Source organism: Varanus komodoensis, unplaced genomic scaffold (assembly GCF_004798865.1).
Source record: "Varanus komodoensis strain SLA01 unplaced genomic scaffold, ASM479886v1 scaffold68, whole genome shotgun sequence".
Lineage (NCBI taxonomy): Eukaryota > Metazoa > Chordata > Lepidosauria > Squamata > Varanidae > Varanus > Varanus komodoensis.
The window spans coordinates 2,665,305-2,689,672 of record NW_025336321.1 but is presented as its reverse complement, the minus strand read 5'-3'; the positions used below and the strand labels follow the sequence as shown (position 1 = coordinate 2,689,672).

General features: G+C 38.7%; 1 protein-coding gene across 7 annotated transcripts in view; it reads right to left on the bottom strand.

Annotated features, from left to right (window-relative positions):
• Positions 1-24,368, bottom strand: part of CREB5 (cAMP responsive element binding protein 5) — a 278,443-nt gene that overhangs the window by 175,734 nt on the left and 78,341 nt on the right. For all 7 annotated transcript variants that reach the window (XM_044450653.1, XM_044450658.1, XM_044450656.1 and 4 more), the window contains one exon: positions 16,195-16,367. In XM_044450653.1, the coding sequence (XP_044306588.1) occupies positions 16,195-16,367 (173 nt within the window). The remainder of the gene's footprint in view (positions 1-16,194; positions 16,368-24,368) is intronic.

Here is a 24,368-nt window from a genome sequence, read left to right as displayed (position 1 = left end):
TTTGTGCTACTAGTTTTGACCATAGAATATTCTGGAAAATACAGGATAACTGAATAACTAAACTAGGCACTGGGAGCCTCTAGTCTGTGGGCCAAACTTGCCCCAGGAGGCTAGCCCTTCCAACCTGTAGGGCCTCAGATGAGACCCCTTCCACCTGGCCTACCCAGCCAGAGGGGCCTCAGGTAAGACGCTTTCCCAAAGCCCTGTCAACTTGAAAAAGAAGTTCAGTTCAACTGCTTTGCTTCTCAAAAACCTGACCTACACTTTGTTTCTGTACTGTTTCTCACTTGGGGAGCAGAAATAAAATTGAGCTTGGCTCTTGATGGGCTTTCTTTTTCCCCAGGGAAAGCCTGAGCAGAGCAAACCTGGCTCCCCAACCAAAGTGCTGGTTGAGGGAGCTCCAGCCACCATTTTGACTGGGGATGCTGCATGAGATGACTGGGGGCAATCTGGTCACTGGCCAAAAAACGATTCTCCACCCCTGAGCTAAACTCTAGTGGAAGCAGACTGCTACAAGATAGACAATACCTATGAGATCCTACCGGGTTCTGCAGACACGAACTTGTCATTAATGACAGACATGAGAGAAGTCAAAAGTCCCAACTACCATTACATTCTATCTCACCAGAACCTTGTCCTTCCATCACAGCAAGGTGGCTGAGATATGTCCTAAATATAAATTCTCCTGCCTTTTGAATTACATTGTATCAGATGGTGACCCAAGAAGGGGTAGTTCCTATCTATACCTCTTGTACCAATTTGCTAGATTTGGGGAAAATTCCTCTGTGTTCATAATACATCTCAGGGATCTGAGGATAGTTGGTTTCCACCCTTAGCTGATTTCTGTGCTACTGGTGCCCTTCCTACCTATTTCTTGAAATAGAGAAATAAAAAGTCAGGTTTCCCCAAGGGTTTTGCTCCTTGAAGTCCCAAGTTGCCTAAAATGACCTCTTAAATGAAGCTTTGCTTTGTTTTGCCTGTGCTTAGACAACATATTGTTCAATTAGCAGGTGTATAGTGCCTTTCTTTTAATACAGCTTTATATTTTCTCCATTTTCCTGTACTAATTTCAATCAACACTTTCCTTTCAATCTGAGTTCCACCATTACATTCTTATTCAGCTGCAGTTGCTAACCCTAGCCACCTCCATGTTCCATCCCACAAGCTTTTAAGGAAAATTACTTGTGGCAACTTGAAAGCTTGAGAAGCAGAAGTTCCCCGCTCCCAAGAAGTCCCAGCCTTCAGCTTCAGGGCTTGGAAGATCACAAGGATAGTGGCTGTTGAAAAGCAACAAGGAGAAATACCTGCCTTTGAGAGCTGCACACAAATCCTAACAAGATACAAGTGTCAAGGTAAGAAAGTAGAAGCGGCACTAAACAATCTTCCAAAGGAGGGTTTCATTTCACCCATTGTCCTTAGTTCTGTATCGGGGCATCAAAAAAGCATGGAATGCTCCCTTGATGTGGCAAGATGTCTCTTTTACAGAGGACAGTCTTCCATCTGAAGATATTTCCTATTTGAAGGCTGCCTTTAAATTCTAATTTAAAGACGATAAACCATACAAACTGTTACCACCTGGCTTAACAGCCAGGCACACCTGTTAATAGGTTAGATGCACTGTATTTCTGTATTTGTTATCACTACAATTTCTGTATTTGCATCAATATATACAAATCAGCATATGCAAAACACTCTGTCCTTTTCATTTATACATTTCTTTTTATGTTTGTTCTAACAACTGGCCATCATAGTTTATTGTTGTGACATTAAATGATAGAAGGGACAACAATATATTTCTGGAAAGCTGTTTTTGAAGCTGAGTCAAACAGGTTAGTCCTGCTCGGAGTTCTACATGTTCTGCATGGCCAACTGTAAGCAAACATGGGAATGGGGAAAGTATGCACAGTTTTTCTTCCTGTGCTGCACATCTAATAAATATGTTGTAAGGGCATCCCAATACATGCATAAGGCTTTCAACTTTTTTCAGGTTTCCTTCTAGCATGCAAAGAGCTCAATGATCATACAGATTAATGCATGTCAGCTCTCATTTGACACTAAAGGAACAAGTGGAATCAAAAGTAGGGATAGGATGAGCATTTTCTCTTCCATGCATGGTCTGAAAGAGGGTAGATTCAGTGTTAAACCCAAATATTTTTCATTGCATTTTTATTTTCAACAAGATAAATTAGAAGGGAAATAACATTGACTTTGTAAGCATACATGGGTGATCTAAGATCAACAAAGTTAGGGATAGATCAACCATCTTGTATTCATAAGGAGAACATTTGGATAATGGTGATATACAGGAGAGGAAATCTTAGCACACAGGGCAGCAAAAAGGCCAATAATAATTGCCACAAGAATTTCTCATTGGAGTAATTCATACAGTCCAGAAAGATGCTGAATATCATATAGAGTTCTTTGTCTCTTCAATTAACCAGAGTTATGGCTATATGTATTGATTTTGAGAATTATGCATTCTTAATGCAGTGGGAGTTGAAAGTTAGGACATGATGTCAGTTGGAATGGAATAGATATCTGGGTGGTTACACTGACTGTCCAGAAGGAGAAGAAATTGTGTTATGCAATCCTCTACACGTCTGCTCAGAAGTAAGCCACATGGAACTCAATGGAACTAACTCTTAGGTAAGTGTGTAAAGGTTGAAGCCTCAAAAGAAGAAGTGATAGCACAGTTTCTCTTGGAAACCGAAAAACGTATTTCAAAAAGAATAAGCAGCACTTTGAGTCTTGTTTAATATTTTACAACTTTTGTGGCACCACATGAAAAGCTAACATTGTTGTATCACAATCTTTCTTCCACAGAAATAATCCAAAGCAATGTAAGAAAATAATTTGTCTTGTGGTGTCAAGGAATGGTAGGGTTGTAGGACTCAAAAGCAGATCCTTTAAAGGTATCTGTTTCCCATATTGACAGGCTATTCCAAAGTTTCAAGCCTAATTGTAAATCGTGTTATTAATAAAAATCAATACATAAAGCTGTATAAGACAAGGCCTAAGGTAACTGCCCTCAGTAAATGAAGGATTCTATTTACAATACGCTGGCTGGCTGGTTTGGCCTGAGGGAATTTATTGTTGAACTTGATCTTACTGAAATCAGTGGAACTTTCACTACAATTGAATGATCCTTTACAATTAGGCTCCCAACCTCCTATCTGACCTCAATCCCCCACTGCTTTCCCCGCTTTTAATTTTCGCTTGCCCAGGGTGATTTATAACACAATCAATCAATAAATATAGCATGGAAAATTACAAGAGTAAGAACAGTTTGTTCCTTGGTAATCTGGGTACCATTCAGCAAGCAAACTAAATACTGCCATAGTATAAAATGTCAAATAGGTGACACAATTTGTATATTTTTGTTCAGCTGGTGCCCATTTATGGTCCAAAAGACATAGGTCAGCTGGCTTGCTACATGCAGCCCAGGGCCTTCTGCTTCAACAGTCCCATGTAGTCTAAATATGGCGATTCTTATACTTTGTTTTTTTCATGCTCTTCTTTATGTGCACAAAAAATATAACAGAAATGCCACTCATTGTATGCAGCTCCCATGTCCAAAGATGACCTTGGTAACACTCTGTATCTAAAAACCATGGATTTGTTTTCTTTAAAAAAATGAAATGGGACATTTACGTGGAAACAGGTAGGCTTTTCTTCTGCATATTAAGGTCAGAGCTAGAGAGAACACATTTCATCAGGAGCAGAACCCCACAATACTGAAGGAGGTCCTGCCAAATGATCAATATATGATGGAGATTTCAAAGTCTTTTGCTTCCAGGGAGGCATGTAAAGTGATCTTCACCAAGATATTTTTGTTGTCCACAGCAGAATTTCCTTATGTGTGCATATACACAGAGATGTCATGTACATGAGCTCAGAGCTGGGATGGGAAAGGGCATTACCTCTAACTAGCCCAGTCGCCACAAATAGGAATGGACAAATCTGTCAAGCTTATCCCTGCTGTTCTACTTTTTCTATGGCCAAGCTCATTCTGACTCAGGTCTGCATCAAATTACAAACTGGTTTCCCCCGCACATGGAAATGTGTATGTATTTCCATGTGTTTGTCATACAATTATTAAATGCACACATTTTCCCAACTGAGAATAGGGCGGGTGTTGACAGTTTCAAATGCACACATTATGTGTGTGCCTATTTCAGATGTACACAGGTTGTTGTTTTTTTGGGGGTTTTTTTTTCTTTTTTGCATATAACACACTCCTCAAATTGCAAGCCTCAGAAATGTACAGTTTTCATTAGCAAGATGTATTCTGTCTGCTGTATATTCAGTACTGGGAAGGATGAACTCAGTATTCACAAAGCCTGCAAGGAGACTTTGCAGCATCTAGAGAGGGAAGCACCACTTGCTGCCTTGTGTAGAGGCACCTAGAACTAGCAAAGCTGGGGAGGGTTCCCTGACATCACAAGCCAAAACAAAGGAGTCATGATAGCTAGGTGCTCCCGGCCAGTGCTAGAACTCTAAAATGATAATGGCATCATGAAAGTAATCTCGTCCATGTTGCTTCATCTCTTTGCAGCCCAGAGCGGCCTTGGTTATGCAGCTAGGCTCTTCCCTAGGGTTAGGAAAGCATCTATAATCACCCAGTGTGGGGCACAATGGGGTTCACCCAGCAGATTTGGGGCAATTGCTGGGGCAGATAGCTTGACTACATGCCCAGATACAGAACTTTTGCCATAACTAGGAGTCAGAATTGTGAGCAAGGAAATGCACACAATCAGTGTGACATTTGCAGCCATGTCAGTTCCTTCTGTAGAGTCAAACTGGGATGGAAAGAATAGAGGACAGATTGAGAAAGTAAAATAAGAGATGGGGGGGGAGGGAAGGGAATAGGAGAAAGGGAATAATAAACAAAGAAAATATTAAGTGATTCAAGTTGATAATCTGGTTGGCTGTAAACATTTAATAAAAACTGTAGTCAGCTTCCAATCCAAAACATGCCTAGCTAGTATTTACTCAATCTTGCCAAATGTATACACTTTATGCTCAACAGAATCTGATATATGTACTAAATCTGACAAAAACCACTTTTTGTCTCCGCTTCAAAACAATTAAGTGTTGTTCAAAAACAACAATTCAGGGATGAAGTACAGCCTTTTCTGTTTCTTGGAAACCTTTTTCTGCCCAATAGGGCCACTGTATGGTAGTCAATGGACTGTGCCAATATTCTTCTACCATTTAGGTCTATCCAACCAGCAGTATTTATTGGAGCTGTATGTTTAAAAGGAAAGAATTACAAAACTACTCCCTCCTGTTACACTGTTAAGAAATAACAATGTTTAAATAAAACACCTTATTCTGGTTTCCCCTGAAACTATAGCTCTTGCTCTTGGTTAAGTGAAACCTGATGAAATACAAATCCAACCCAAAGGAGTTCACCTCAACCTTTCACCCTGAAACTTCCCTATGCTTTAAAAAAGGGGAAAAAAAGAAAAGGGGGAGGCAGGAATGGAAAAGCATTATTGCTCAGACAAATGTTTCCAAATGTTTTACATTTATTCACATTTAGCTCTCTCCCACCCCTTATCCTACTCCAAAGCCCTGTAAATATGAAATACTTTGGCAAAGCAGCCAGTTTTAAAAGGAAATCATTCTTTTCTAGAAAGAAATCCTATTCTAAGGAGCTGGCTGGAGGTATAACTGGATTCACCAACAGGAGTACATCAAAGCTTCAATGGGAGACGTATGGTTAGTACATTGGGTGGCTGCTAATGGATCTGAGGGCAACATGGTGAAATAGATTAAAGCTGTTGTAGACAATTTACATAACTTTTTATATGGACTTTTCAAATTTAAGAGTTTGAATGTGTAATAAAAATGCAAGGAAGAAATCTTGCTTACTGCCTGGAGACTGCTCATAGTTAATGTGGGGGGGTTTTTTAATGGTGTGAGTACGAATGAAAGATTAGAAACTAAGGCTGTCAGGAAGAGCCATGTCGGGCAGATTTGGGGCCCTGGGCAAACCCCACTATTGGCATGGGTGCAATTATGCAACGCTTTTGCAAACATGATCTTCTTTAATGGTTTAAGGCACAGTCAACTACTTAACTTAACTTAAGTACTCGTTTATTAATTTTTCATTGCTTAGCCTAACCTCTGAAGGGTAAGATTCCCCTTCATCCCACAAAATCAATGATTTTATGTTTATAATGGAGTTGAAATTAGCACAAGTTCTCTCTTTCTGCCTCCCTCTCCTTTCCCCTCTTCATTATTTATTCAGAGGAATCTTTAACACATTAAGGAATTGTTGCATTGAAGTGTTTTACTGAAGACCTTGGTGATTGAGGGGAGCTTTAAATACTGCCTTCTCCCCCCACCACCAATTTTTAAGACGCATGTTTCTGCACTTCAGGAGAAAAGGTATAGGAATATTTAGATGGCCCTAAGTGGTTTCTGCTAAATTAGTACTGCTCATTGCCTTCTATTTTTCAAGCATAACACATTAGTGAAAGGACACTAATGACCTGGGATAGACTCTGAGCAGCTAAGAAAAAAAAATAACACACAGTTCAACCACTTCATCTTTTTTAATGTTTACAGGCACGTGAAATAGTTCTATGACTCTTAAAATAAAATACATTTTTAGTTTAAAAAACCACTCCCCACAAAAAACCAGCAAATAAATCTCTCAGCTTCACATCCTGTTGTTCTGTATATTCAAATGTCAAAATTCTTGAACTATCACAGAGGTGTATAACTCAAGCTGCCAGTTAAATGTTATCCAGGTTTTCTCCACCACCGTTCCCAAATGAAAACAAAACAAAGCAAAACTTAGATTTTGTGTAATTTACTGCACTTGTCATGTGAAGCCTTGATTTTAAATAGTAATAGGATGGCTACTGCAGTACTAAAAGCAGAAAACAGAAGATATATACCTTTAAAGGAGAAAAAAATAATGTTGACTGCAAGTTGCAATCAGTCTTAATTCATTCTTTATTGCTGCTCTAGTTCAGTGTTATTTGAGCCGGTCTTAACTGTTAAAAGCATTTCAAATGTTCACATGGTGTGCATTAGGTTACCAAGTAAAAGCAAGTAGAGCCCACCAAATGTAACTTTCTGAATGCAAACCACATGAATTTGATTTCTTTGTGGCATAACTTTAATTGGGTTCAGAGGACTCTCAGATGTACCTGTCCATCTGCTTTCAGATGGCCTGATGTGATAAGGTTTAATATGAAGAAGCTGGGCTGAACAGCTCTCCATTCCAGTGAGACCTTCACCTATTTTACCAGGTTGTGGCAGCATGTTACCTTGGTGCCTTTCCAGTTTGGCAGGCTGTGGCCACCAGAAATTACCCAGCAGGGTACAATACCTTAGCTATGACATAGTCTTGCTAACTTACAGGCCATGCAGGGAGCAGCTGGGTCTAATGACCCAGCCTCTGCTTGTCTCTGGTGCTGCCTCTTGTACCAATATATCTGCTTCATGGATAGCATGAAGCAAGCTGGACTAAGGGTGCTGGATTGGAACAGAGGAGACACCCAGAGGCCTCCCAATGGCCCCTCATGCTGCCTGTAGTCTTATATGCACATGCTCAGTAGTGAGGGCAGGGGAAAGAGGATTTTGCTCTATGAGTGTTCTCTCCTATGCAGTGCATCATGCCTATTGTTAAGGGTGAATGATTTATGCACTCACTGAAGGCTAAGTGCACATCTTGCAATCCATCAGGCAGTCATCAAGAGATAAATCAAATAAAGAACATAAAAGATGGAATTTCTAGAACATATCCAAAGTCCATCTGGCAAATTAACAAAAATTCCTGATTCTAGGAGCTGTCATATACCCATGGGGATTTCAAAAACAGGATGTGATGGAGATAAAATGGCTGTCAACCATTTTCTTTTTCAGATGATCAGCTCAACATCTTGTGGCAATGATTCACCTATATTACATACATACTATTTAAGGAGAAGCATTTAATGCTACTTTAAATTGTTCAAGGTGTCTCACAAACAACAATCCTTTCCAATCGATAATTGTATTTAATATGTTTTACTGCAAACGGCAAGGAAAGGCTGGGGGTAGGAGATTAATAGTTCTCCAAAGGCCATCTTGTAAGTGCAAGTGTAAGCCCAACCGGGAATTTCGAAGCTTGCAATCTTAGACAAAGGTACGCAACAACTATGTAAATCTTTGAAATGTGTGCATTCTTCTATTGACTAAAGAATATTTGAGCACATTTTTTGAAAAGATGCACATGTTTTCATGAGCATTTTTCAAATGCACGCGTACTGTCTAATGCACTGGGGGAAGCCAGTAAATCACACTGCAAGCTCCGAAATGGATGGGGTTTTACAATGGATTGCATCCAATCCTGTATTCAGCCCACAGAGTACAAACTACTTAGATCCTGATCAAAGCCAAAGCAAAACTTTCATACATTCCTAATCTACAGACATCTGAAATTCACAGTATTATTCAGTGGCATATTCATTTGTCACTTATTTTGTGCAATATATAGATTTGCTTAGTGACTCCTATCAACAATGTCACTCAGGAGCATGTAATTGCCAAACAATGTGACACAACAATTTACTTTCTATGTCTGCAATCCAAGCTCTCTTACTAAGACACAATTTACATAGAAAGAAATGGGAATTACTTCCCAATAAATAAGTTTAGTGCAGCAGTGCCAGTTTGTCCAGTCATGCCTGACTCTAGGGGGCGGTGCTCATCTCCGTTTCCTAGCCGAGGGAGCCTGCGTTTGTCCGCAGACAGTCTCCGTGGTCATGTGGCCGGCATGACTAAACACCGAAGTGCACGGAACGCTGTTACCTGCCCACCGAAGTGGTACCTTTTTGTCCACTTGCATTTGCATGCTTTTGAACTGCAAGGTTGGCAGGAGCTGGGACGGAGCAATGGGAACTCACCCCGTTGTGCAGATTTGAACCGGTGACCTTTCAATCAACCAGCACAGCAGTTTAAACCACTGCACCACATGGCACTTTATTTATACCTATCTTTGTTCTACTTCTTTGCTTTGGCTTTTGTTTTATTCTTGCTTTCTTTCAGGCATTTTTGTATCTATTAATTTGCTTAATTGACGTTGCAAATTGTTCTGTTAGTTTTACTTATTGTTTAGTTGGAGTATTTCATTGGTTGATATTCTGTGTTTTAATATATTGCATTATGTTTTTGTATTTTATTGAACAAACTGTTCAGAGAGCCAACACAGCTGAGTGAACAGTATACATTTTTTAAAAATAAATAAGTATGCTACATGGAAATATTGAGGCATTGGACACAGAAAAGTTTTCTGCACCAACAGGGTCTGCAGTCAGAAGTCTGCCATATGAGCAAGCTGTCATTTTATAATCTCCTGACAAAATGTGTTCAGTCAAGACTAATTTCAGAACTGTACCAGGAAACCTTAACAACATAAACCACACGGAAGGAACACAACTTTGAATATTCAATGGGACATTTTACAAGAAATTTATTCAAACTTAAATTATTTCTGGATGTTAATCTCTTAATTTCTTAGAATTTTATTAGCGTTTTAACAGGACACAAACATCTAAAATGGCTTGTTTACTTCAACCAACTTTGTTTTGTTAACTACCCAAGAATTCCAAAGCCTCTGACCTGTTCATTTAACTTTCAGCAAACCATGTCCCAAAATACTGGGCTGATGACTCATGATATTAATTGCTACAGACAAGTTACAGTGGGCACAACTTCTCATATTTAAGGAGTTGCCCTCAAGTGAAATATAAACATAAAACTGACCATGCACAAGAGAATACAGGACCAGCTTCCATATATAACCGTGCCTTCATTTTATTCAATCTCTTTGTTCTGAAAAACTACTCGCATAACTTCCTACCAGGTTAAGATGTGTTCATTCTTGTGCTGTTACTGTGGGTGTCTAGAACTGAGTTTTGGTCCAGATTCTATTCCATGCAGGAGTCCTTTTTCCTTTAAGAGCTCTGAGGCTGGAAGACATTTGGGCTTTGTCTATTCATGTTTAAAGAAAGAATTCCATAAAACATTGCAGAAGTAATAAATTAAACAGCAGATTATTTTACAGAATGTAGGTTTCATTTACAATTAGGCCAGCTGTTGCTGTTCTTGCAGCCCAACTCCAGCTAAGGGCTATAAAATAATTTCTTGCCTCTGAAAGAAACAGTAACAGATTTGCTACAACAAAAGCATTCCTCAAAATATTTAGGATGCCTGGTCCTTTCCTACTACCCACAGTTTTGCTTTCCCAACCTGAACCCTTGGGAATAGTGAGTCAAAACTGTAGGCCCAATTTTTTTTAAAGGAAATAGTGTTGGGATACTAGCAACAAAAACTGATTTGTTTGGACTCAGTGCAAACTTATCTAATTCATACTTCCCAAAGTAATACACAAATTGAAAAATCTTCTGTACTTGTCTGCATTTTTCTCTAGTTAAAATATTAATTAATGTTTTATTGCAGCCCTACCTCATGATCTGCATCCTCACTCACTGCTTTCTGCACAATAGAGGAATATATGTAGAAAACTGAGTGTGCTTAAAAGCTTCCTTGTGATTGGATGCCCTGTTTAATGAGGAAAGTGGATCAAGGATCAATTTTGGGAGAGTTCTACAGTCCCTACACAAGCTGAACAGGATGCATGTCTCATTGAAATAACTGTCACTGGCTTACCATATTTTATACAGGACCAACTGTAGTCCTTAGTCCATGGTACAGCTTCCTGTGGTGCAAATTAAGCACTATAGATAAACTACAAACATGAGAAGTGAGCTGGAAAATGGTCTCTGAAAACAGTACTTTTCCTCCACCTTAGCTCACAGATCACCCTCCACTTCAGGGAGGAACCCTTGACATTTGTGCTGGCCTTTTCCCTCAACATCTATACCTTTCTGGCCTTTCCATCAAGATTTGAGCCTGGAGATCTTTTCTCAGCAGCTTTTCCTGTCCCTTGACCACACAGGAGTATGCAACTGCAGAAATAATGGTGCTTTAAGAATTACAATTAAGTGCGGTGAGCAGTTGTGGAATCATTGAAATACCAAATTCTGCCTGACTTCTGTCTGACAGAATCTTTCAACCAGCACTTCCTGAAGTGTGCTGTCCAAGGTCCTGATGTGACCTCTACCTTGCCTGATTTGACCTATTGTAGAAAAGTCATTGAGTACCATGCTGCAGTCTGCGACTCCAATAATTTGGTTCCTTCTTTAACTCTGGTAGAGAAAACATTATGCCTTTCCAACAGTATCCATTTCATTTATATACTTTTTCTCAGGCATGGAATTCAAAATGGTATAAAAATGGTTTGCAAGATAGGAGGTTATTTTGTAAAACTAGTGGCCGCATATGAACCTGCCACAGTTATTGTTATTTGCTTCAGAGTGGTGAAGCAGGCATTTGGTGACAGACAAAACCCAATTTCAGATTCAAATCGAACTAAGATTCTCTCGGCACCCCCTAATTTGGAGAAATTTCTTTTTTCCACCCCATGATCTTTAGACAAAGTGCAGTTCAACAAATATTTGGAAAAAAATGAAGAGACACTCTTACTCTATAGTTTTTTTGCTTCAGAATTTTATTAATGCTCTTATACCACTCTGTAAAGGCTAATATTTTTGAATGAGGGACACACTGGCATCATGTAATGCATGATGGGCTTTTTCAATCAACTTGTAAGCCTTTAGATATGATGTTTAGATATGAGCACCAGTTTAAGTAGCTTTTATTGGGAGCCAGAAGGATCTCTAAATAGTTTGGATTGAATATTATAGGTGATGGTAGTCTAGGAGATTAGACACAATAAATAGCTTCGTTGTAGTTTCCTTGTTCTTATGTGATGTGCATATATAATTATGTCAAAAAGAATGTATATTTCTAGACCAAGATACAAAGAAGTAGTATTTCATTTGGTAGACTTTTTATGAAACTTGTAGATGGCTCTACTCTCAATACTTCCAAGTTTTTAAACACTACCTGATTAAAAACCAACCAGTCCACCCTTCTGTATATACTAAGACAAAGGTGGAAAGAAAGTAGATTTACAAATGTTTTAGATTTCAACTTCCAGTATTCCTGACCTTTGCGGGCAGTGGCTTCTGCACATTGAGGTCTAAAGCACCTAAAGATCTGCTTTCTGCCATTCCCTGTATTATAGGAATGCCAGTATGAAGGAACTATTTGGTCTATCTGAGTCAGGAATGTTGAATGCTTACATGAGCACTTTTTATGACGATGAGGTAAAAGCCAGAGTTGTCAAACAGCTTACAACATATGCAACTTTGCAACCAATAACTGCCCAAGAATGGGAAGTAATTTCTGAACTCCCCATAGAAATCTCTGTTGCTTACACTTAGAGATATTCCATTCTGCTACCTACAGCTCTGAGAAGTTTACAATTTAGCACAGCACCAATATTGGCAGCAGATTATCAGATTATCAACATTTCTCCTCTTTTGTCCTGTTTTCTTTCACCCCTTACATGCTGTTGGTGAACCATGTTAAAAATCATTCAGTTTCTTCACAGTCCAATCCTACTGATGTCAACTCACAAGTAAGCCCAATCAAGTTCAGTGAGACTTCATTCCTAGTGGGCACAAAATTGATGTCTTAATACTATGGCCCAACAACATTTTCTGAGCAAACATAGGATCCAAAAGATTCCTAACTAGTTCAAACTCACAAAACAAAGTCAGAGATCTGATAGGTTTCTCTTAATCCCTTGTAGCCAGTCTGGAAAGAATCTTGCTGGCTGCCCTTCAGGCTCAGAGAATTGACTTCAGAAAGTGGGAAAGGAAGAAGGCGGACAGAGAGGGGAGGAGAGCAGAAGCAAAAGTCCAGCTGATCTGAACTTTCTGCCTCCTTCCATTTCCTTCCAAAGCACCATTTCAACATGGGCTGAAAAGCCTGTTTAACAAATAATTAAACAAATGGAAATAAAAATAAAAATTCGAGGCTTGGAGGGTGGGGAGATGAAGATCCACCATTCCTCCTTCCTTTTACTGGTTGATCAGAAACCTCTGAGTTCAGTAGCTTTCAATAACTGAGGTAGCTAATGACAGAATTGTGCCCTGTTTGGACAATCTAGTAAAAATAACATCAATATGTATCCATGTATTTTAATTTTAAAATACTGAAAGAAACCAAATAAATCTAGTGTGGACAAATGGTTCCGAAGTGTTTGGTAAACTTTGGTGGTGACAAACCACAGATTATAAAGGAGTTTAGGAAACACATACGCTTACAGTCAGTTGGAGACACTTCTTCTACTAGAACAAAATTAAATCATATGAAGGAATTTTCCAAGAAATACCAGACTTTCTAGCCTTAATTCTCTTTGTGGAAGGATGCTATTCATATATTTCCTTTTCTGAAATAAAAATGGCTATATATTACCATGAACTTAGAAATAAATTGCATGAAATGTAGCTGCAATGAAATGGGGAAACTCATAAAGCTTCACCTTATCTGCTTTCTTTGCCTTTGAAATGAACACTTATATGGTGTTATTCCACAGATGTTTTGGAGCATACTGTCCAAAACAGCTTATTCCTAAGAATACTGCTTGCTGTTAATCAAGTAAACGTAGCAGTTTCTGCCATTTTCCTTTAGAAAAGACAGATAATAACTCTTCAAAAGTAAAAACAACTGCTGATCAACATCTGAGCTGTTTACACAAAGCTTTTCTCCCTAGTTTTTCATTGGTTCTGAAGCAGAAGTACAAGTGGCCTTCTTGTGGGAGAAGTCTGCCACATTCAACTTTTCCTTTCTGTCTCATTAATCTGACTCAGAGCCAATTCAGTAGCAAAAGTACATGAAGATCTAAAATAATGTGCATAAAAATTAACGCACCACCTGCAATCAGTTCACAGCAATGCTTATCTTGTCAGGTATCTAGAACTTTTCCATTTTATAGACTTGTATCTGTGAGCCAGAGAATAAATTAGGAGGAGAAGGAAACAAAAATAAAATAAAATAAAATAAAAAAACTAGAAAAGTGTGGAACTAAAAGTTACAGCCTCTCCAAACACACCTAATTCTGTTCCCTGGAATGCAGTGCACATGAACACTGATGGATCCCAGTCTCTCTTGCAAGAGTGAATGCAACAGACTGAAACCTTATCTTGCCATTTGCTGTTTTTGTTGGACCGCGGCCACTACAAACATTTGCAGGTGGCTGGGCCATATTTTGACACTTAGCTATCTACAGTTGTGATAAAAATCAGAATGTTGCTACAGTACAATTCTCCATAGCCTTGAGGGTCTGATTCTGCTCTCATTTAATACACAATAAGACCATTACAGCATTGTGGCCTGATATATTTAGGGGTCATCATCAAGCATATCTTGCAGGCTGTTCACCTCTGGATTTTTTTTTTTAAAGTTCCTTCACAAGGGAATCCATTCTTCTGATCTTGTAGTCAGCATCCCACCAGCAACTCAGTTCAAATTTAAGTACAAACTGATGTTCCCAGTAATACATATTTCACATAAGCTTTTATCCTTACCCAAGCTGTATATAATGATAAATGTTGAAAAATTTCATACACATACAAAGTGCAACTATTTCAGTCATGCTGTTTGGCTTTTACACGCATTTTTCATTTTTTTGAACAAGCTTTGTAATGATAAAGAGAAGAATCTGAAAGGTATCTAATGAAGCAATGAAAAGAACCCTTGGTTAGAAGATAGTTATATCTATATAGATGCCTGATATACATTTATGAATAAACAGTGCTAGATGACTGTTCTAGCACTGTGATACACACTGTGAAATGCGTAGCTTATATTACTATATTATATCATATTGTGCTGTATTGTATTAATTTGTAGCTTACAACACACACACAACCATACACAGTGCTGTGATCATTGAAAAAGTGTTTATCTACCATACAAATGAGATAAAATAATATTAGTCAACAGATACACATGGCACTCATGGAACCACATTCCACAAATCCATCACAATGGATGAATCAGCGGGTGGAAGATTCCAATGTTCTAAACAAACACTGCAAGATAAAAGCATCAATAGGAAAGGAGCATTTTCTCTGAAAAAAATGACTGCGTGAAACTGGCTAAAAAAGTTCAGCCTAAACAGAGTGGAGTTGGCTTGACTTTGGAGTTCGGCAGAAGATTTTTCAGTCAGCCCTTATAGAATATTCCTCTTTCTGCTTGTGCATAACACTCTTAGTCTCCTATGAATAAGAAAAGCTATTATCTTGACTCCCAGCTATGATTAGTATTGCTCTAATTGCTTCAAACTATGCAGAAGAAATATGGGATCTCTTGTTAGGATAGCAAATCTATATATTAAGTTATATTTATCACATAAACCCAATGCGTATAACCAACATATATTCCTATAAACCCAATAAACAAACAGATGGTTTGTTTTAAGTATGTATTATTTTAAGTACATATAATTAGTTTAACTATAAATAAGTTACTATTGATAATTATAAATAATTAGTTTCTGCTTTGTCTTAATAATTAATTTTAATTAAATAGATAATTTTATATCTTATTTTTCCACCAAAAATGGCATTCAAGGTAGCTAACAATAAACCTCCTGATTAAAATATAACATAAAAGCAATATTAAAAGACATAACTAGAGACATAGCCAGGACGCAACAAGTTAAATTCCCTTCAACAGCAGATTAACTTACATGCCAAAGGCCTGCCTAAAGAAAATCTCCTTGCCTATCAGCAGAAAGATAATACAGAAGGAGCCAACCTTGCCTTCTTGAAAAGCAGAGCTTGGACCAGTCACCAAGAAGACCCTCTCTGGCATCTCCAATAAATATGCCAATCTTAGCAGCAGGACTGAGAAAAGAGCCTTCCCTGAAGATCCTAAAACCTTATGCAGGCTCATACTGAAGAACTATCCCAAGTCATGTAGAGCTTTACAGATTTCAACCAGCCCTTTGAACTGAGTCCAGAAACAGACTAGGAGTCAGTGAAGCTGTTTTAACCAAGGAGTCACAAGCTCCTTGTAACTAGGCATGGACAGAAGTCTATCTGCAGCATTCCAGGCCAGCTAAAGTGTCCAAATACTCTTCAAGGGCGGCCACATGAAGAGTGTGTTAAGTAGTCAAAACAGGACATAATTCATGCATGTCATTAAGATTTTATCATGGATCATGTTGGCGTAATATCTAGGCAAACACTTCATCATATCAAAAGGTGCTCTTACCCAATCTGCCGATTTGTTGAAGGTGCTTGTGTTATGACTGAACTTGACTGTGGAGATGGCATGGCTTGCTGAATCACAATGCTGGTATCATGGTTTGGCATCCTTGGATTTGAGAGCTGGTGTGCCCCAGGTGCTGCCATGGTTCCTCCAACAGTATTATGCATTGAAATATTCTGTAAAATGGGGATGGAGAGAACAAACTGGATACTATGGTTTGTTTAGGTTTCCCTCATGCCTAAAATTAGGGATCTGGAAGTGCTGACAAAAGGAAAAGTGATTGGCTCCTGGCAAACTGCATGTAATAGATCTTGCTCTAAAGATAAGAAAAGTAACTGTTCACTTTTACAGTGCAACAAATTGAAAAGACTGGAAATTGAATAATTACCCTTCTGTACATCTGATTCATGATTTATAATATAGACATTTTGTACATATCCATTTGCTTGTGTGTAAATATTTCATTTGAAAATGATTTTCACAGTTTGTCTATGGCAAATTGATTTAGTATTCTGGCTGATGCTATTGTACTTGATTTGCAAAGAATCTTAAGTGAATAGGCTTTGACAGACTCAGAATAACAACTAGGACAATTTAAAAAACCTGTACTTTTACTCTAGTTGCCATGGACATGTTAGTTAGAGATGGTTATTTTCGTAACTAAGCTTACTTTGCTCTTTGATTATTGTTGCAACAGCTATCGGTAAACAAGGTAAGTTTTGGAACCTCGTACACACTTGTTAAGAGGTGTGAAGAAATGCTATGAATATAATGGTTTATCTGTAAATCTCAACATCTGCGTAGGCCTGAACTGTTGTTACTGTGTTGAAGACCAGTTTTACAAGGGAGAGAGAGAGAGAGAAGCAACCTGTAATCATTTTAGTTGGGGTTTTGATTGGGAATTCTAGCCTGGTGTAAAAGATAGCAATAGGCAGTTAAGGATTTGACAATTAGTGGCAGAGTCTTTTGGTAGTTAGAGAAAGGGAGGTCTTCTGGGTGATAGGAGGTATTAGAAGTACTAGAAAAAGTCTGAAAAGAACATGAAAAGCTAAGGGATTAATATTAAGCTATTCCTCCTGTTTGGGACAGCCCTTAATGGCTGGTAAAGATTAGGAGTAGGGAGTGCTTAGGGAGGGTGCCCTAAGATCCACTGGAGTGTAATGGTTAAACTTCCGGACTGGGACCCCAGAGATCTTGATTCTAGATCACACTCAGCCATGAAGCTCACTTGGTAACTTTTGGTCAGTCACTGACTCTCAGCCCAACCTACTTCACAGGTTTGTTGTGAGGATATCAAGAGAAGCAGAAGGATTACACAAGCCTCTTTAGGCTCCTTGAAGGAAAACAGGCAGACATAAATATAATAAATAAAGGTTTTTCAGCAAGAAGGTTACCTAAGTGGGGTTTAAAATGCCCATTAATGGTCAAAATAGCCAGAAGCAAAATAGAAGGTGCATTGCAAGTTAGAGGAAGACTGTATCTAAGATCTGGGCCCTTGTTGCAAGTGAATGGACACGTTTCTTGAGTCCTTAAAAATTGTCAATAAGCAGTCTTTTGAAAAACCCAAAACAAACTTAATATTCCCTTATCTACAAACATCACATTAATAAACAAGATTATTTAATAGTTCATCTTATCTGTAATAACAGCAGCAGTCTCATTTCTAAACCTCTTAGACCAAGCTACTAGGAGGTTTTTAACTATTTTAAGAGAAGTGTTGGTAGCAGAAAAGAGTTGGATTGTGGAATTGTGACTTACAGCAGCAGCAAATTATACTGACAGAAAAAATTATGCATAATCCACATAGTCAGTATGAACCAACAGAAGCAGGAACAGATTTAAACTTCATAGAGGAATTCACGCTAAGAAACTGAAGGTTAATAGAATATAAGACCTGATGAAAAATGGCTATAAACCTGTAAATTGATACTTGCATGTGGATTCTGCTGAATAACTGCTCCACGATCCACACTTTTGTAAATGTGGGAAGTTCATTATTAGCAAATGGAGTTAATAGAACCCTACATATATAGGAATATGCTAGATATTATTGTGGAGAATACACAGTGGGACCCAAGCCATCAACACATATGATGCTACTGCTTTGCACAACAGCCATGCCACAAAGCAAAAAAGCATTTGGGAAAAGAAAGAAGCTGGATTACAACCATTACCAGTTTAATGATCCTACTTGTCAGAATTTGAATTTCTACTCCTCCTAAAGAAATTCAGTGGACTTATTCCCACCCACTCCCCACTTTTTCTCCCAAAAAAACGGGGTAGAGAATTTTAGGAAGGGATTTTTGCACAGCTCCAGTTTAAACTGAAACATGTTGGGCCGTCTATATCTCTGAATAAAAGTCCTAGAAATCCCAGCACTGTGCAGCCAGCATGAATTCAGCCCTGGGTTTCTTTTGATGCACCATGCTGAGGCTCTGTTTCTCTCTCTGTCTCTCTCTCTCACTGCTTGCTCATATTCCAGCACTGCCTTCTTTTCAGAAAGACAGTTCAAGCCTAAGAAACGGTGCCAGTTATGTTTCAGCTGTAGCAAGCTGCAACACAGACCAGCACTAAAATGAACATGTCATGTGTGCTTTCACAGAGGACAGAACTACATCTCACAAGGGAAACAGAACCTCAATCCTGTACGGCCCATGTAATCTGGCAGGCAAAATCAGTGTGTGAGAGAAAGGTTAAGCAGTCCCCTTAGTCCCCTTAGCAATTGCTTTCCACCATCTACATTTCTGTCATGTTTCTGAAGACAGAGATTGCACACACACATGCCACAGATCAAGAAGCAGACCTAAGTATCTGTTATATATTATTCCAGTAAAGATCAGAGCTGACATCTTTCTGGTTTAAACACTGACGCGGCTAGCCCTATCATTAGGCAGAGTGAGCCAGTCACTTCGGGCAGTAGTTCCTGGGAGGTGGCAGCAAGAAGCTGAAAGTGTGAGCTATGAACCACGTGTCCTAATTGAACCTTCAGGTGTGGTGGAAGATGTCCTATTACTGGTGTTAAAGAGTGATTCAACTTCCAGTGCAGTCAGCTTCTGTACATAGAAAGGCACTGTCTTGTCCTTGGACTGGTCCTGAAGACAGATGACATCTTACCAGCCTGAAAACCCTTCAACTTTGACCAGTGCTCTCTGCTGCCACCCATCTGCCTCTAGAGAAGCAGCTTGCTCTTCATCATGAGAGCCAGATCAACTGCATCTTGGTCAGATCCTCTAAAGTGCGGACAAACAAAACTCTCAACAGCAGCTTCCACCACAGCTATTTATGATGATAATCCCATCCAATATGCAAATGCTGATGCTGAGATGAGGAACAGAAGAGTTAGACAGGATTACCACCATAACAACCAGGTAAAAATTACCTGAAGTAATTTCTTGCTTGACCATGAAGTTCTACTATAAATAGAACAGCTTTCAAGCATGACATGCACAGGAAATGGAAGAACATATTTATGGTTGTTACACCTGTTACCCTGCACCTTTCTCATATTTCTGATTTCCGAATTATAGCTGCATAGCTTTACAAGCCTTCAAAAGTATTCTGAACTTCCTGGTACTCAGCTGCATGACCAAGCTTTTGGAAAGATTTATAGTACTAGTGTTTTAAGACAGTGAGGTTGGCCTATTTTATTTTCTCTTATTTTCAAGCATGTTGCTTTGTTATTATCCTTCCTCTAAAGCTACATGACATAAATCTTCCTTCTGAAAATGTTAGTCAGTTGAGCAGGGATATTACCTTCCAAAAGGAGGGAGCAATTAGGGTCATTTAGTGTATGTTACACAGGGATAAACTGCACTACATCCTGTGAACTGAAGGCTACGCAGTATCATGGGATAATTGCAGAGACAGTCTGGAAGGCGTAAGTCATGCCATAAGCTCAAAAAGGGAGCTGAGATCTTTGCAAGCTGTCCTTTTCATTTGCATCCCAAGTTTTTGGTTTAGGGCATGGATGCCAAAGAATGGCCTGGTGAGCTACCATCATAAGAGACATGTATCAGTTGAAAAGACATATATTGGTTGTGTGATGATATACCAGTACTTCCCGCAGAAAACTCTCACAGCATTAACTCTTGTAGTGCAAAAGGACTTTCTCAACTAGTGTAAACATCAGTAACTCTTCCAAGGGCCTGCTCAAAAATGCAATGGATTTAGTGTTTTTTGGTCTTTTATCTTAATTTTTGTGACATTATCTAATTAGTGATGCCCTCTAATTATCAATAGAAATGAATCATGAAAGATGCCCCCTGTTTTCCAAACTCATCTAAGCCAACCATCCACAATCTTTTCAGTATCTGCACAGATTATCTTCTTAACATATGCTTTTAAACACACAATAGTATACAATGTATACCGGATGAACCAGCAACTATCATATAACTAAATTTTGTGGGGTGGAATAGAGTTTTAAAGGAATTCCAGATTGAAGGATTGGATTTTTTTTTTTTTTTGAAAAATGCATGGAACTTTGTGTCATGAACCACTACATTTTAATGCCAAAATATATTATTTGAAGGGAAAAATACATGCTGCCTTCAGGGGACACTGATTGAAGTACATTTCAAGCTTCAAAAAGGAGAACTCATACATTGTGTGGACTAAAGGTCTTTTTTTCACAATCAGTTGCCTGAGATCATCATTCAAGCAGCATTCCACACAAAGCGCTTCTTCTGTTCTAGTTAAATTGCAGCAACACTAAATGTGTACAGCACAATTAGGGTCATTTAGTGTATGTTGCGTAGGGATAAACTGTACTACATCCTGTTAACTGAAGACAACGGAGCAGGGTAATTCAATTGGACCGATAGCTTTGTATTTATATTTTGTTTTAATAATGTTTAAGCCATAAATACTGGAGTATTTTTCCTCCTGAAATTGCCTGTTGCAGAGTTTATAAAACAGGAATTTGGCAGAATGTCAGTGGTGCAAACTGATTTCCTTTTCTAAATGCAATTTTAAAGCAAGCAAAGAAACAAAGATGTATCTGCTAATGAAAGATTACATGCTGCTCTGGACCTTTAAAACAAAAACAAAAATGTTTCTTTTGGGACAAACAAACAGTTTTGCAAAAGAAGAAATTTGTTTCAAATACCTTTAATAACTAATACCTCAATCCAAATAAAAGCCCCTCTGTACTCACAACATTACAGCAATTTGCATATATATAGTTTTTCCATGGAGTTAATAAGGAACAATGGTGCTTTTTGGAATTTAAACCATTTTTTCTCTTAACATTTTGCAGTATAGCTAATTAGATAGAAAAATGTGAAATTACACTGCATTAATATTTAATGTTAAGCCTTTCCAAAAACATGTAAGCTATTTATAAACTACCAATAGCAACTTCAGGACAATCTTGTAGTTCTTAATGTATTCAAATATACCTTGAACTTTCACAAGTTGGTCATGATGGTGTCTTTTATTTGCTTTTGCAAATATGCATACCAAACTATCCATGTTTAGAAGAAATAACTGGACAAGAGCACCTATAGCTATGGAGAAAATTCTGTTTCCTAGGAATTGACTTTTTTGCCAAAAATTTTAAGGAGAGGAAAGCGCTGTAGCAGGCCTTTGCAAGCCAGAATAGGAGCAAAGGCTGCTAAGGTTACAGAGACAAGGTCTTGGCCATCACCAGCTTCTTCTTTCCTGATGAAAGGTGACAAAGAGCTGTAGTGATCCAACACAGTGCTGGATGGCCCACAAGCAGACTTTAGGGGACGGAGGAATCCTACCCCAGTTCAAGGAACTGCTCATCAGTGTGGGCATGGGATAGATGCAGAGGTGGCTGCCACCATACACAGCAACAGGAGTGTGTTGACTGGCAAAAGCCTTTGCTCAGTAAACATGGATCTATTGGACTCAGCAAAGCAATAAAGAAGGGTCACTGATAGAGGCCAAGAAAAACCAAGGCCTCTGTGGTTTTCTGGATTCAGAACTGATAGGGAGAAGATAGCACACATCTTTGTAAATAAATTATATGATTGTTAATGAATTACTCTGAGGGCAGGAGGAGAGGTGTAGGCATACCACTTAGATTAGATACCGGGTTCTTATGAATTGGTGCTTTGTTGTCACACTTAAGTATGTGGAAGACCAAGTCCAAAGAGTGGACCAGTTTCTGAGTTTAGAAGCTAAAGTATATGGCTCAAGATGTTTTTAAAGTATATGGCTCTGTTTTTACACTGATACTATCCCAAGTTATTACCATGCCCTAAAGAGGACTAGATAAAATGTGCACACGCACGTGCACACACACACACACGCACACACAGAGTATGCATGTGTTTCTGTCTTGGTCTTCCTGCAGTAAACAATATGACTAATGCTCCTGAAGAGGAGTTGACTTTACCAGCCAATTACATTATGCTAATCTGTCTGTCACTATAATTCCCACTGAAGCATTCACATTCAGATCAGTATGAAGATGTATATCATGGCTTCCAAGCAACATACTGTTGATGTCAAGCTCCCTTCCTATCATATGGTTTTACATGGCAGTAGCTATGTCACACAACTTGATGCTTTCCAATTATAATCACTATGAGCTCAGCTTGAAAGACATGTACCCTATCCATTGTAGTTCTTTCTTGGACAACCTTTGTTTTTCTGTGAAATATAGCATCGTCATCATCATCATTGTTGTTGTTGCCATAGGTCTTATCAGTTTTGATTATCTTATTTTAGCCATATCATGAACTATGATCACATGTATGAATGTCTTAATGGAATAAAAGGTGAACATTTCAAAAACATGCACAACTGATGCATGCATTTGGGAAATGAACATAACATACACATTATTTTTATGCAAAAATTAAAAACAAAGCTCACAATCTGATATAGACACAAGTCAGGACTGCCTTTGGGAAGCAGTTTGTTGATTCACATATCCCTACTTCAAGTTAAAAGGGATCGTTTCAGTGTACCTGATCCTCTTCCTCCCAGCTCCTTCTCTCTCCCTTCCTGATGCCTCCTCTGATGCTTCATGCTCCATGCAGAAACACACAGTATCTTCCTGGCCAGGGGCTCTGATAGCAAAGGAGGAGCAAGGAATATCAGGTGGAGAATGGAGTAGTGGAGTAGCTGGGTTGATGTAGGATTTGCCCCCTTCCTTTTGAGGGCAGGGACAATTCGCTTTCTTTGGGATTGGGAAAAGGTATGTATTTATGACCAGAACAGTTCTATATAGTTCTACAGTTCTACTCATATTAAGTTCCATTTAGTATTGGGCCCTTAAATGGTGGGGGAGGGGGTCAAATGTGCTTTGGAGGTCAGATCCTCTCTGACCTTTTCTTCCAGGGTCCACTGATTCATGTTACGTTATTCCCAAGTTCATGCAGCACCTGGGACTACCAGCCGTGGTACTGGAAGGACAGGAAGGACTCCTTCCACACAACTGTGACAGGAAAAGCTCCCCTTCTTGTGTGTGGAGAGAAAATGAACTGCCCAGTAAGTTACAGATATCTTTAAAAAACAACATACTCAAAGTATGTGCATGTTGGATTTTTAAAATTGAACTAGTGAGGTCCTGATTTTGTCCAGTGTCTACTGCATTTATGACTGAATATGGACCCAACTCATTTTTGTTTTACATTCATGATTGGCTCTACCCCTTTTTCTCCTTCATGGGTTCAGTTCTTCTTTTTGGTCCCTTCACTAAGTTAGCTTTATTTAAATTTGTATAACATTTATACATACTGGAAGACAATTAGGGTAAGGATTGATAGTGATAGGCTGTATGTAATGATGTGGCAAGAATTCATATCTCACCAAAAGATCTGGCCTAAAACAATTGAGAATACAATCTCAGCAACTAAGTCTCTGGCACACACAACAAGGGAAGATAAAATACTAATCCAAATAACATTTTAAAGAGAGTTTTCTCTGGGAAGTTTTCCAATATGAGCTCGTCTCAATCAGGTAGGAATAGAATGATCTCTTGCTCTCAACATTTCAGTCTTTGTATTCTTATTACTCCTGTGTATCACACCACACAACTAACAACACAACCCTATACATGTCTACTCAGAAGTAAGTCACATTCACTATCCTGGGGGTAAGTGTCTGATAGACTGCATGTAGAATGAAATGTGATCATACCTGTTGCCTCCATTTATCTCATAGTCTTTGGCCAAAAAACTGAATCTCAACACATGTATTAA